Source organism: Pochonia chlamydosporia, chromosome 4, assembly GCF_001653235.2.
Source record: "Pochonia chlamydosporia 170 chromosome 4, whole genome shotgun sequence".
Taxonomy (NCBI): domain Eukaryota; kingdom Fungi; phylum Ascomycota; class Sordariomycetes; order Hypocreales; family Clavicipitaceae; genus Pochonia; species Pochonia chlamydosporia.
Window position 1 is genome coordinate 4,127,491 of NC_035793.1, and position 14,492 is coordinate 4,141,982.

Sequence of the window (14,492 nt, forward strand, 5' to 3'; positions counted from 1 at the left end):
GGAACCACAGGTCGACAGGGGACTCCTTGATGAGTATCGATGGGTGCAGAGGGGGTGCTCAGGTTTCCAATTGCGAAGCTGCTGGAGATTGTTGCCAACTTTTGAGTGAAATTAGCTGTCCAAGCCTCTCGTGGCAGACATTTGTGGCTGCCCCCCATTTCGGTTCAACAGAGCGAACATGTCTGCTCCGGCCTGTGTACCGGACGGGTTTGACACGCAAGGACCGGACAAGTGGTGAGAAGCCCATGTGTGTCGGCGACAACGATGGTTCGTGCAAGAATTGTGTTTTGCTTTGGAAAGAAGAGGGACCAGCCCAAACTGTGCAAGCGCTTGCGCCACAGCTCGGCAGGGGAGCGATCAGACCAAGTGCATCGAGGCAGGAGCTACAGGGGCAATCGGAGGAAGGTGGTCCAGAAAGGGAAAGCGTGGATGGCCGCTTTTACAAGCACCTGGTAGTTTTCGAAGCGATAAAGTCAATCCCTCTCGATGTCTCCACGCCTTCGCGCCTTCACGCCTCAACTCACGATTGGGGCGTTCCTCCACTGATCTCAAAGTAGATTGGCTTCTGTGAGCGCTGCTGTGGCTTTTTCCTCCTTTGCTCCCACTGATTAGTTTTCTGGAGCTTCACGTTGAGAAGCCTTGGGTTTGTCGGTCATTGCACCTCCGCCAATAGACGAGCGTTCGTTAAAGAAGCTTCCACCCCACTCCAGCCCTGGGCCAAAAGTTGCACCTAGCCAAGACCCCAAACGAAGCACGCATGGGCGCTCAAACTGCTAGAACCGTTTGGGTCAAGGCCTTCGGACAGATACCTTTTGGCGTTATGTAAGGAAGGAGCTTGGGCTCGTGGCCATGCATGTGTCCATGCCTACATGCCCCTCGCGGAATACTTCCTTCTTGTACAATATGCCGCAGGCTCAACAAGTCCTTTCTCTTCCTGATGAGTGTTTTGGCCCTTTCCACCAGACACTCAAGGCTTTACGGCTGGCCCCCTATCCGACGCTGTAGCTCTTGGCACTTTTATTCCTTCATCTGCCCCGAGTGTCAGGATTGTCCATTGATACACAAGACAGTAGGCTGCGGTGAATGACATTCAGGGTTGGCTCAGCTGCTTTTGTGAGTAAATTACGACACTAGACGCTTTCCCCTTGAGCACGGTTGCCACCCAGGCCCAGATGCAAATGCTGGACAGGATGGTGCAAAGCGCTGGAAGTTCTCCCACCTACAGCCATTATTAGTGCCATCTTTGACCCAGACGAGCGATTATTATCTGCGGGTGGTGGTTCTCGACTTGCTGTTCGTTGCTCCCCGTCACTGAGTCGAGGTCTCGTCAATCATTACCGCCGAGCCGCTGCCGCTTTGATGGGTTGTGGCCCTTGCTTGCCCTCCTCCAAATTTTTTTTTGTCGTCAAAGTGGTTTCCACTCGCCGACCGACAAGCTGCGGCCACACGATGTATCCATTCTCTTTGGCGCCGGCATTTGGATTACTACTCAAGAGACACGCTCGTCAATCCGTTCGTCCGCCAGTCCATCCGTCTTTTTGACACTTTGCTTTGTGGCGGCAAAGTGCCTATTTTTGATCCAAGACAAAAAGGCAACTGACCCCTCGGATGCTCAATTCATAGGACCGCCCAGTCCGTGGTGGATGGCAATGGCTGGTGGCACGGGTAAGCCACGGGCAAACCGTCAATGACTCTTCAACAACGATGATGCCAGTGTGCCTGGGCTTCAGCATCGTCATTCGCTTCTCCAGAGCGCCATACCGGAGGCGTTGCTGCTGTTGTTCAACGGACAGACTGCAAGCCACACGTCCTTGTGCTTGTCCAGGGTTGATCAAGGTTGTCCGTGAGCTAGCTCTTGGATGGGTCCTTGGCTCCTCCAAGGCCCTCCAAGCCCTCTCAACTAGCCAGGGGCGTGGTCCACCGAAGAAAAACGTGGACGGACTGGGGTTGAATGGTGGTTTTGTAGCACACGCCCCCTTTGTCCATGGTCAAGGTCTGGTGAATCCAGCACAATGCCCCGAGTGGTGTTGCAGGACACGATGCGTCGTTTAGCAGCTTTTAAAATGCGAGTCTGGTCCATTTCGCCGTGCATGAGCGTTGCCCGGGCCCCTTCACAGCACGGCGTTTTTTCGGTTTGCTGGACCTTTTGCAACAGTACGGAGTACTTGTACTGTATACTATTCCTTCTGTTCATACCTCTTGGCGGACCAGACTCTTCTCCTTCCATCGAGATGGGAAGAAGTCAGTCAATCTTTTGAACAGTTACTCTTGCTGGACGAGATCCGTTGCCTATCGCCCACCCGGTTCTCAGCTTTGTGCAATATATTACTTGCAGGGAGACGCCAGCAACAGTGCTCTTCTCCGTCGTGAAATTGCCTGGCCAAGGTTGAGTCCTCCGGGGAGGCTTGACGAAAAGGCAACGTTGAACACACCCTCCCCCTGTCAAGTCCTGTTCCTGTTTGTCTGGGCTCCAGTCTGGTCCAAGTCGACGGCGGTTGGGAAAAAAGATCGTACGGAAGCCACCGATCTTGTAAGTCCATCCATACCCACCTCTCGCGCCGGTTGGCCTGGAAGTTGGTCTCGTACTATCAGTCACCCACCACCATCTTCACTTATGCCTGTCGCTTCCTCTCTTTTTCTGTCCGCCTCACAGTCCCTCCCTGCTTTTAAGACCTTCCTCTCTCCCAGCTATCCTTTGCCCTCGGCAACTTGCTGAGTTTCCGGTACTCTGTAGGCTGTTGGATCGTCAGTGTTTCGCACCGGATCTCTTCACTCTCTTTCCGTCACAACACCTCGCTCCGTTGTGAATGAATTTCGAGCCGTAACATTCACTACCTTGTCGGCGTCGTTCGGTGCCCAGCAAACCATCTGTGGATATCTGATATCTGAATCATCGTCTTCCGTTTAGTTGACCTCTCCTGGTATCTGATTTCAGCGACACATGAGCTCGTTCCCTTCTTGGTCCAATACGCCCATTTTGGAAACATCCCGTCGATCCCACCTGGACCTGACCTGGAGCTCAACTTTCACCTGTGACGATTGAAAGCAGTGGTTGTCCAAGGAAATATAGTCCTACTGGGTGCTACTCGACGCGACTCGCATTCGAGTCAACACCCATCATGGGTCTCACCAGCTATTTCAAAGCTGGCAACAAGTCAGAAACTACCCCTCAGTCAGATGGTTCAACCTCGAGACCAAATCGAAGTCAGCAACCTTCAGCAATGTCAGAGAAGCCACCCTCGTCCTTCCAAAGCGGTGGTAACGACATGGAGCTTCAACCACCGACTCCTCGTTTCCATTCAAGACCTCAGTCTAGCTCTGGACGGTCTACACCATCGACAGCAGGAAGTTCCATGTTTATGGATGACATTAAGCATGAGGTCATGGTGAACTACTTGTATCAGCAACAGTGCTCCCAGCTTTGGGTCAGCGATGGCTCGGGTGAAATTGAAGGCGTCCTTCTCAGAAAAGTGCGCGGCCACTATATGGCCTGTCCTCCTCAACTTGGCAACTCGCCGTTCGCCATGGCTTGCGCAGCTATGAACGTTCAGTCGGCTATGACTGTGAATTCCCGAGTCATCAAGACCTTTCTGCAGTGGTCGCCAGATGCCGTCGATGTTCCCCTGATGAATGGTCTGCGAGTCCAGATCCTGCCGACCATTGAGGATCTTCCTCGGGCGCGAAAACACCAGTTTGCGGCTTTCGTTGCTTCCGAAGGGCTTTTGATTGTCTGGGATGACGACCCTCTGCATCTAGTTCAGCGTGCCAAGGCCATCGAATCAGAGCTCATGGAGCTCGTGTGGAAGGCCGGTAACACTGACGACGAAGACGACGAGAAGAAAATGGGCAATGTCGCCGAGGCTGAGATTGACGAAGAGAGCGGTGAGGTGAAGCCCGAGAAGCGACCAATTCACCTTCAAAACACTGTCTTGGTATCTCTTACTCTCATTCTGGTGACCGTTTCTCTCGGGGCTGCCTGGCGTGAGCTGGCCATTGAAGTTTCTGTCGACGGCAGCTATATTCGTTTAGCGCTCGTAGCCTTGTTTCCCATCCAAATCTTCTTCACGCTCTTCTTTGCTCAGGTCATTGTCGGCTGCCTGGCTCAAATTTTTGGTCCCATTCGTCAACTTACAATCAACTCCAAGTTTTACTCTGCGAGACCTCCTCCACGCCTGCAAACGCCAATTCTGCCCCATGTCACCATTCAGTGTCCCGTGTACAAGGAAGGTCTCCAAGGCGTCATTATTCCAACCGTCAAGTCCATCAAGCAGGCCATGTCGACTTACGAGCTCCAAGGCGGATCAGCCAACATGTTTGTCAACGATGATGGTCTGCAGCTAATCTCAGAGGAGGATCGTCGCGCCCGTATCGAATTCTATGCAGATAACAGCATCGGCTGGGTTGCTCGTCCCAAGCACGGTGAGAATGGCTTCCAACGTAAGGGCAAGTTCAAGAAGGCGTCCAACATGAACTTCGCCCTCATGATCTCCTGCAAGGTCGAGGAAAAGCTACAAGCCATCAACCGTTCGCCTGAGTGGAGCCAGCATGATGAGGCGCAAGCTTATGAGCAAGCTCTCAAGGAAGTCCTCGAGGCAGATGGTCGCGCCTGGGCGGATGGCAACATTCGTGTCGGCGATTATATTCTTCTCATTGACTCGGATACCCGGGTTCCAGCTGACTGTTTCCTTGATGCTGTTTCTGAAATGGAGCAATCACCCGACGTCGGCATCATGCAATTCTCTTCTGGTGTCATGCAAGTCGTACATACCTACTTTGAGAACGGTATCACGTTTTTCACCAACCTCATTTACTCGGCCATTCGATACACCGTGTCCAACGGTGATGTCGCCCCTTTTGTCGGTCACAATGCCATTCTTCGGTGGTCTGCCATCCAACAAGTCTCTTATCAGGATGAAGACGGCTATGACAAGTTCTGGTCCGAGAGCCATGTGTCGGAGGACTTCGACATGTCGCTCCGTTTGCAGTGCAATGGCTATATTATTCGTCTTGCTGCTTGGGCGGGTGAAGGATTCAAGGAAGGTGTTTCTCTGACTGTATATGACGAGCTTGCTCGATGGGAGAAGTACGCCTATGGCTGCAACGAGCTGCTTTTCCATCCCATCCGCACCTGGCTCTGGCGCGGTCCATTCACGCCTCTGTTCCGCCGCTTCCTCTTCTCCAACATTCGCTTCACCTCCAAGATCACGGTCGTTTCATACATTGGAACGTATTATGCCATCGGCGCGGCCTGGATCATGACCACTGCCAACTACTTCCTGATGGGCTGGTTCAATGGGTACCTCGACAAGTACTATGTTGACTCCTGGAAGGTGTGGTTTTCCATCATCATTGTCTTCAACGGTCTTGGTAACGTCGCCCTCGCCGTGATGCGATACCGAGTCGGTGAGCGCAACATTCTGTACGCACTCTTTGAGAATTTTAAGTGGACAATCATGCTGGCAATCTTTTTGGGTGGTCTGTCGCTGCACGTCAGTCAGGCTCTTTTGGCTCACATGTTTGAGATTAACATGACGTGGGGTGCCACGAGCAAGGAAGCCGAGTTTTCCAACTTTTTCATCGAGGTCCCCAAAGTTTTGAAAAAGGTGAGTTTTTTATGAGTCTTTCTTCGTCCTTTTACACGTGCTTGCCAGGCAGGCTGTCTCCGAGGTCTGACTCTGTTGGTTGAGACACTTTGACAAAGCTGAAGATTCCACATTCCAACGAGTCCCACCTCACCGTAATCCCTAAACTCCTTCTTGTACACCCATGGCAGCAGCACCAACATATTCTTCTGACACATCCCTTACGAATCCACGCTAACGTACCATTTTTAACAGTTCAAATTCTCCATGCTCTTTGCACTCCTCGCCATCGCCGGCATGATTATTCTGGCTGTCGCCCCCTTTGTTCCCCACGACTGGCGCATCACCGACTTTGTGGCTATCTTACCCATGGCCACCGTTTCCGCCAGTCACTTTCTCCTCCCGCTGGCTCTGAACCCTGCCCTCATGACATTCTCATGGTAAACTGATTTACAACTGGCATGGGCAAGCCATACACCACAGCACTTACACCACTTCCGAAGCAATTACACTTGGATTGCTTTCTTTTTGTTTTACTGCATGGCCATATAGACGGAAAGGAGTTCTTGGTACTTATTGTAACGCATCATGACCTCAGGGTGGGCAATCTGGTATCGCCCAGTTTCCACTCCTTAATACTTAAACCCCTGTGTAGTCAGGATTATATGTTTGCGGACAGTCGAGACTGGTCCCGGTTTGTCCAAAATGGTAATATGGATATTGGATGAAGAAAAGATAGGACATTGGTAGATGTCGGTAAATAGTTGAGATGAATAGATGTGCTGTTGATTGGAACTACGTGTCTTGATTCACTACTCATGACTGCATCCTTCCCAAAGTCGTCACGGCTTACCGCAACGTAAATGACAAGCTTGATGAACAGCTGGTTTGGTAATCAACAACTCAGCATTACAATCTCACAGAGCAAGACAATAGTAGTAATCAATAACTCTGCATCAGGTTCAAGGGCCCCAAAATGGCTTACTCAGACCAATATATGAGCATCACAGGTTCAAAGGCGCAGCGGAACGGTGTTACTCGGATCAATAACTCAGCATCAGAAGTTGAAGATCAAGGGCGCAGGAAAATGGCACTATTTAGCCCAACAGATGAGTATCACAGCTTCAGAAGTGCAGTAAGGCTCTTATGCGGATCACCTGGTCATCACAGCCTCAGGACCAAGAGCACAGTAGCATATCAAACCACTCAGCATTACAGATCCAAACCACAACGCATCCCGGCCAGTACATCCACCACCCCGACTCAACATCCGTAACCACAGTCAGGTCATAGAACAGCATCACTAGATGATCATCACGTTCCAAATAAGAATAACCAAAATAGTAAATAGCTCAGACTAAATCAGTCTACACTTTTATCCCGCCCAAACGCCTCTAGTCTATCACATCTATGCTTCTATACCGCACGCAATGCCAAAATACAAACCCCCAACCGCAAACCTAATTATCCTCATCATCCGTATCAGGAGGATGAGGAGTCCCCTTAGGACTATTCAACCACTCAATATGCCTCAACCGTCTCCTCACCTCCCGCTCCTTGAGCTCCTTCTTCGTCATCTTCTTCTTCTTCCTAGCGCGGAACTTCATCTCCGAATTATCCTCCACGCCCGAATTCACCGCACTACTAACAACAGAGCTAGCAGCCGTGCTAGTAACACCGCTGCCAGGTCGGGAATCCTCAAACCTATCCAGGGCGATGGCAGCGTTGCCACGTTGCGCGACACGCCCGTCATTAACGTGCCATTGCTCGGAGCACAGGGCGCCGACGAATTCCTCATTGTGAGAAATGAGAATGACGCCGCCTTTGAATTCGCGGATGGCAACGGCCAGACCGCCTAGGGAGTCGCGGTCCAAGAAATTGGTCGGTTCGTCGAGGACGAGGAGATGGGGGTTGTTCCACATGGCGCCGGCGATGACGACTTTGACCTTTTGACCGCCGGACAGGGAGCCGATTTCGTTGTGGTTGGCGATTTCGGGGTCGAGGCCGAGATCTTCAAAGTGTTTGGAGATGACGGAGGGTTGGAGCTCACGGTAGCCGAGACCTTCGCGGGAGGCTTCGTGGTCGTCGAACTCTTGGACGAGCTTGTCGAAGCCGAGTTCTGTGAGGGTCTCGCGGGAGATCATGTTGTTGTGCTTGGGGAGGAGACCGCGCCATTTACTGGGAATATGTTAGTTGGTGTTGGCTAGTTCGCATGAGGGGAGAGGGAGGGCTTACACTTCATATTGGAACGTCTTCTTGTACTTTTGACGACCAACAAGGGCTTCAATCTGCTTGGCAGACTTGCCGTCCTTCAAATCGATCCACTTGTCCATCTGCTCGCGATCCTTGTCGGACAAAACACGGGTTTGCTTCATGTGCACTTCACGGTCGTCGCCGTGGGCATATCGCCACTGCAGGTACTGGTTGGGCGTCTTCTCGAGATGCATCTCCACGTGCTCCAGAGCGTGCTGCTTGATGTAGCCGATACGCAGGTTGGGATGCTTCTCGACCTTGCCGGTGTCCGGAATGGTCTCACCGGTGAGAAGCTTGATAAGAGTAGACTTGCCTGCACCGTTGGGTCCAATAATGGCCACACGAGAAGACAAAGTGAGTTGGCATGAGACATCGGACAGCGAGGGCTTCGTAGCCTTGGGATAGGTGTACGAAACATTGGTCATGCGAATGATGGCACGGGTCATCGACTTGACGCCCGTTAGGATTCCGGGAGGAGGGAACTTGAACTGCACGTTGGAAGCAGACAGGGTGTAGTAAGCCTTAGCTTCAGGGCGTATGGCCACAAAGGCAGCCAGGTTGCCCTTGTAGCAGGCCAACTTCTTGTTGGGCTCGTAGTGGTAAATGTCGGTGGTGACGTTGTCCAAGAATCCAGAGTCGTGGGAGACAATCAAGCTGGTAATGTCCGGGTGAGTCTTGAGATAGTTCTCCAACCAGGCAATGTTGGCCACATCAAGATGGTTGGTAGGTTCGTCAAGAAGAAGGACGTCGGCTTTCTTAAGCATAGCACGAGCCAGAGCAAGCTTCATCTTCCAACCACCAGAAAGCGAGCCGACCTTTTGAGCTTGACGGCCTTCAGGGCCAGGAGTGAAGCCAAACTCGGTCAGAACTTCGGAAATACGCTCCGTGCCCTGGGGTCCAATCTCGGGATCCTTGGAGACGAATTCGAGAATGGAAATGTCAGCATCCTCACCCTGGTTGTGTTCAACATAGCATGTGCGCAGAACATCCTGAGGAGGGAAGCCCTCAAGCTTGCCATTGGCAATAGATCGCATGAGTGTAGACTTTCCGGCACCGTTGCGACCACACAAGCCGTAGCGGTGGCCCTTGAGCAAGCGCAAGTTGGTATGCGACAAGAGCAGCATGCCACCATAGGCCAGAGAGAAGTCGGCATTCACAATCTCAACCTCTCCATCATCCTCCTTCTCGGGAACACCGTACCGGCGGTGGTCTTCGTCAACATAATGCTGCTGAATGGCATCAGCAACCTTCTGAGCAGCCGCGGGGTCCTGCAAAAGAGGCTGCACATAAGGAGCGATGCGAGCAGCGATACGCTTGACGAATCGATAGTTAACATCAGTGGCAACCATGTCGCAGATATAAGGTCGAACCAGCTTGTAGATATCCTGCTGAGTAGAAAGACCACCATTCTTCTTGATCTGCTCGTCCACTAGCTTCGCGACATCGTCAAGGGTAGTACGAGCAATGACTTCCTTGTCATTGGCCATGGCCTTCTCCATGATGGCAAGAGCGCGCTCAGCAATTTCACGGACCTCGGGTAGCGAGGCGCGATCAGCGACAGCCTTGATACCAGGCGACAGCTTAGGCAGGAATGTTCTGGCTTCGATAGGATCGTGAACAAGCTTGGTCAAGTTCTCGGTGATGACGCACGTCTGTCGCAAAACTTCCTGCGCAGTGTTGGGCGAGTTGAGCGATCGCTCGAGGAAAGGCGTCAGGAGTGCCAAAACAGGCGAAGTGACAATAGCCACAAAGGTGGTCTGGGACAAGGCATGGATAGCCTTTTGCGTAGCCTGAGCCGAAGGATGCTGCATGGTTTCAACGAGGAGCGGAATTCGAGGCGCAACATCGTCGTTGGACAGCAGAGTCGTGAGTGAGTTCATGGTCTGGACAGCCTGCTTCTCGACCTCAGCCTTCAAGTCGTGCATGCCGCCCTCGACAATGGGAATCAAGCCAGCGAGCTTAGATCCCATGGCCTCGCGAAGGACATCCTTCTCCTCGGCCTCCTCCTTGCTAGCTCCAATAGCCAACTTGGCCTTGTCGGCCATCTTCTGGAGCAGCTTGTAGGCGCCGACGGTGCCCTGCCACTTGCCCGTCTTCTTCTCCAAGTACTTGGTCAAAAGCGGCAGCAAGCCAGTGACAAGCGCCTCGGCACTCAAATTATTAAACAGCGCATCCAGGCCATACTGGGCTGCCTCGCGTACGACGGCGCCCTTATCAGCCAGTGCGTCCAGCGCACAAGGCACAAGTCCCTCGTCCTGCAGCAGGAAGACGACCTCGGAGGTGGGTTGTTTCGGTGGGAAGCGCTCAAAGATGGCGCCGAGGAGGTTCTGGCTGCTCTCCCTCTTGAGACCGTTCTTCTTGTCGGCGGCAGCCTTCTTGAGGTCAGTCAGGACGCCGTACTGGGTCAGGCCCGCGTAGCCGACCGAGTTGAGCAGCAGCTCGCACAGGCCGTAGCTGGCATCGACAGAGGCGGCAGAAGTCGGGGCATTGAAAATGGTGTTGATGAAGCCAGCGACGTCCTCCTGCGACGGCGGCGGAGGAGCGTCTTTGGACACCATTGTCGGTGGTGAGACAGGGTGAGGCATCGTGAAGAGCCTCGAGAAAATGTTTCGAGAGACTGGAACCGAAGGTGTCGAGGAATCAATCGGGTGGTGATTTGAAATGTCTGGATCCTGCCCCTCCTTGGGTGCGCGCGAATGGAGTTCTTGGAATCCGCACGCGGTCTCTCTCTCTCTCTCGTCCCTTTGTAACAGAACACGAAGGGATGACAGGATTTAAAACGGAAGAAAAAGGGAAAGGGAAAGCTGAGACTGCACCGACTCAAACTTTGTTGGAGCAGAATAAGTCTCCGACAACAAGGCTTGTTGCAATTTGAGTTGGGCCTTGCCTTGCTGACTCCAACCTTGGACCAATGTCATGTACCTTGTACTCTCACTGACAGCACTCATTCCCTCTCATTTCTTTGGCTCAAATTTTTTTTGAAATTTTCCCCTTGCCCGCTTATCGTGGCTGTTGCCGCCGCCAACTTTTTCTTATCACCCCACCACAGAGGTCCATGCAAGGAGGGCCCACTCATTCTCTGCCCGGTACGTACCAGCTGACTGACCCATGTGCCATTCAATTGTCCTCTGCCCATCCACAGGCACTCATGATGCAGCCGGGCTGGTGTCTGGTCTTTAAAGCTCCAAATCTTCCACGTGGGGTTGCTTGTTGACGTCGTTGGAGTAGATGCGTACCATCCCGGTACATGAAAGCGATCTATCCCGAGTGTCTGAGGCAGTTTGCCAATTTGGCACAAGCCCATTCTCCTCGTCTGACATTGATTCCCTTCTTGTCCCAGTCCGTCCATCTTGCAACATACCGTCACATCACTTCAAAATACCAAAGACTCCAATATTACTCGCCTTCTATTGCAGACCCAGCGGCCTCACCACGTATTCTATGTATATAATCGCAGCACTCCCAAATCTCGCAAGTCTGCTAAACGATAAAAGAAAGCTCAGGTCGCTGAGGGTATAATAAACAAAAAGACATTACGAATAATTCCCATGACGTCCATCCCCTCTCATGTCCACTCTCCCTATTCCCTTTCCTTGCCGAAAATGACAAAAGATAAAATATCAACTCGGAATGGTTGGCCGTTACCTCTGATGAGATCGATTAAAACGAAGGTATTGACAAAAATAGTGATAAAAGAAACGGTAAGCCCATTATACAAACGCTACAACGCAGTAGCGCTCCGAAATATACACACACGCCGACCATGCAGAAATCCGCAATCGCTTCGCCATACCTCGGTGCCTGCTTATTCACGACTTTGTCCACGTAGAGCAACAGGGCCTTGGAAACCCCGTGAGCCGGGCACTGACACTGCGTCCATCTCAAGACCCTGTGAGTTCTTTCGTCGTCTTTGGCTAAAGTGTGGGCCGAGTCGCTGGTCACCAGGTTGATACTTGCCCTTGAATCGGTAGTACGCTGGTGACCGAGGCCGGCAAAGAACAGAAACCAGGTTCTTGAGCCAGTTGCCTTGGCTGTAGGCTCTGTAGCGTTCCTTCTTTGCAAATTTGTGTGAATTGATGTACTCTCGGGTGGTCTCTCCGCGTGCCATGAGGAACAAGTGGTAACCCATGAGGCCGGCAGGATACACGATCAAGATCACGCCAATAATAACAAGAGCAAATGGGACCCGGAAGTCGTCAATAGACTGGCCAAACGAAATATTCTCGCGATTCATATGTATGAGGATTTGCGTCAGGCTGGTGCCAATTAAATACGCTGCCAATATGGTGGCCGATGTAACAAATGTAAAGAAATATCGGTAGTTGCGTTTGCCAACGCAGTTGTTTAGCCACACACAATGGTGGTCGTGCGTCTCTACGCAATTATCGCACAAACGGCAATGATGAGCACGGGGTGGCCGCCAAATGTTGCAGGTTCTGCAATGCTTGACCGGAACTTCCATGGCAGCAGCCGAGGACTCGGCGGACTTGACCAGAGTCCAGTCATTGGTTGGCGGCCCTAGACGAAGAGGATCATCCTGGTCGGCCACGGGCGGGAACTGGTGAAGGTTGCGAGGCAGAATCTGTATGAAGTCAGTATCATAAAAGTACCTGGCAACCATTTCGTCTGATGTGACTTACGCCCGGGTCTGAAACAGAGGCATGGATAAAGGAAGAGAGGCAAATGTAGGTCAGGTACGCAAAGGTAATAGGAATGGCAGGAGAAACGTTGTGCCACAACCAAGGTGCCTCGAAGCCGTAAAAAAGAGCACATGGAATGACTACAAACGCCCCCGTAGCAATATTGATGGGCGTATGCTTGGTGTTTTGCCATCGCCCCCCAAAGCAAAAGACGGTATTACCGTCAAAGTATTGATGCACACGACCGACAGTCTTTCCTTGTGAATCCGCAGCCATCGGCCGGGGTATTGAATGTGGTTCCGCAGGGGGAAACTGCGGCGATGAAGCCGTAGAGGAGAGTTTCTCAGCACCTTCAGTGTCCCTGTGCCGACTGGACTGTGCTTGTTCCACCTTTCCAGGCAAAAGGAAGCTGGAGCGGAAGGACCTTGTCGACTTGACGGGACTGGGGAGGCCCGCAAGGTCTCTGTAGCTCCTATCCACATTGACATTCAAGTGTCTGCTCTGGTCGGATCGACCCTGCAGCGGCCGCACACTATCGGACATGCTGGCTGTGGGATAATGTCCCGTCGTCGGACTGGCGTTGGCGGTAAGACGATCAAAAGTTTCCTGGTCCGTCATTTCGGTACCTCGTGACGGCGGGGGTCGCAGACTCTCTCCTCCACTCAACTTGTGCTGTAGTTGAGCAAGACTTTGAATATTCTCTCCGCCACTCGCTCCGTCAATGACGCTGCCGCCCATGTCCGTCTCGTTATCGTCGATATTCGCAGGCGGTGGGTGTAGCTGCTGGTTCATTGGAACTGATCTGGCACTGGCTCCTCGTTGTGCCTGTAGTTTTTGGGAACTCATGGGTCGAAAGAAGGCGCCAGAGGTCAATGAAGGAACGTGACTTCGCGTCGTTAAACTAGGTGCTCGTCCCGAAGCAGTCGTGCTGGCAACGCTCCCCCTCTTTGGTTGCTGAACCCCAAGTGTCAGGCCCCTTCTCGTACCCGCTCCGGCCCAGGCGGCTTTGGACGACGTGCCTGTCCTGGCAGTTTCTGGTCGTGAGGTATCGGGATTCTTGATCTTTGCTTCGCCTCCATCATCACTCGCGATATCCGTCATACGCGAGGAAACAGCGCTTACAGGTCGCTGATTGCTGCCGCCAGAACGAGGAGGAGCACGGCCGCTGGTATCGCCTGGTGACACGGCCCTTTCCGCCGGGTCCTGGGAAGCCATGATGGTGATGCACTATGCTTTATGATGTCGTCGTCTATTGGCGTTACAGCATAACGGGGTTTCCGTGTCGTGTGACAATAGGCTTTATGTCGATGGCCGCAACAATTATCCACAGGGTATTTGCCGCCGTTGTTGCACAAACAGAGGATGAACTCGCAGGGTAGATCCGTTGGTAGATGTCGTGTCCCGCTCTCGCAATGCACACAAAATTGACTTAAGTCGTAGTGGGATGATTAGGTTTACCGTGTAGAAGCAGGAAAAAGGAAAGTTGCAACCGGATGTGTTGGATATCGAGGAGAGAGGGGTCATTCGAGGGAGAAAGATGGGTGGAAATGCGAGAGTTGGTCGCCCAAGATATTAAAAAGGGTCGAAAAGGAGCGAAGCGACACGAGACGAGACGAGAGAAGAATCTGAACAACACAGCACCGGATCGTTGCAAAATCGGTCGAATAGGAAAAGGAGCGGGCGGCGCAAGCCGAAGAGAGGATGGAAAACAAGAAAAAGACGGCGTTGCCTTTGCAGGGCACGATTGCTCGTGTCCAGGAGTGCTGAAAGAGAAGAAGGAAAAGGCGAGGTGAAGGTGATGTGATTCGATGCTTGTTCCTTTTTCCCAGCCGGGTCAGGTCCTGTCCAGTCCTGGCCAGTCCAGTCTTCTGGTCAAGTGCCAATGCGTGGTCTGGCGGTGCCGTTGCTGAGATTGGCGGTGCCTCGTCAAGACCGTGTGGCCCGATTCGCTGCCAGGGCCACAATTTGGTGCCTTTCAATCTTACCCTCTGGTCTGGTTGCCCTTTCGCGTCCAGAT

At 52.4% G+C, this 14,492-nt stretch overlaps 4 protein-coding genes across 4 annotated transcripts; 1 reads left to right on the top strand and 3 right to left on the bottom strand.

Annotated features, from left to right (window-relative positions):
• Window positions 1–2,242: 2,242 nt before the first annotated feature.
• Window positions 2,243–2,868, bottom strand: VFPPC_17801 (hypothetical protein; the record flags this gene model as incomplete). Its single annotated transcript, XM_022429482.1, has 3 exons — window positions 2,243–2,552; window positions 2,737–2,774; window positions 2,821–2,868. The coding sequence occupies 3 exons, from the start codon at window positions 2,866–2,868 to the stop codon at window positions 2,243–2,245; spliced, it is 396 nt and encodes a 131-aa protein (XP_022285464.1).
• A 251-nt stretch (window positions 2,869–3,119) lies between these two features.
• Window positions 3,120–6,026, top strand: VFPPC_16127 (glycosyltransferase family 2; the record flags this gene model as incomplete). The annotated part of the gene is made up of 2 exons (XM_018293880.1): window positions 3,120–5,603; window positions 5,838–6,026. 2 exons carry the CDS (start codon window positions 3,120–3,122, stop codon window positions 6,024–6,026), a joined length of 2,673 nt encoding a protein of 890 aa, XP_018144266.1.
• A 1,016-nt stretch (window positions 6,027–7,042) lies between these two features.
• VFPPC_08622 (elongation factor 3) lies at window positions 7,043–10,420 on the bottom strand (the record flags this gene model as incomplete). Its single annotated transcript, XM_018287297.1, has 2 exons — window positions 7,043–7,760; window positions 7,818–10,420. The coding sequence occupies 2 exons, from the start codon at window positions 10,418–10,420 to the stop codon at window positions 7,043–7,045; spliced, it is 3,321 nt and encodes a 1,106-aa protein (XP_018144267.1).
• A 1,220-nt stretch (window positions 10,421–11,640) lies between these two features.
• Window positions 11,641–13,690, bottom strand: VFPPC_08623 (palmitoyltransferase erf2; the record flags this gene model as incomplete). Its single annotated transcript, XM_018287298.1, has 2 exons — window positions 11,641–12,417; window positions 12,476–13,690. The coding sequence occupies 2 exons, from the start codon at window positions 13,688–13,690 to the stop codon at window positions 11,641–11,643; spliced, it is 1,992 nt and encodes a 663-aa protein (XP_018144268.1).
• Window positions 13,691–14,492: the final 802 nt, after the last annotated feature.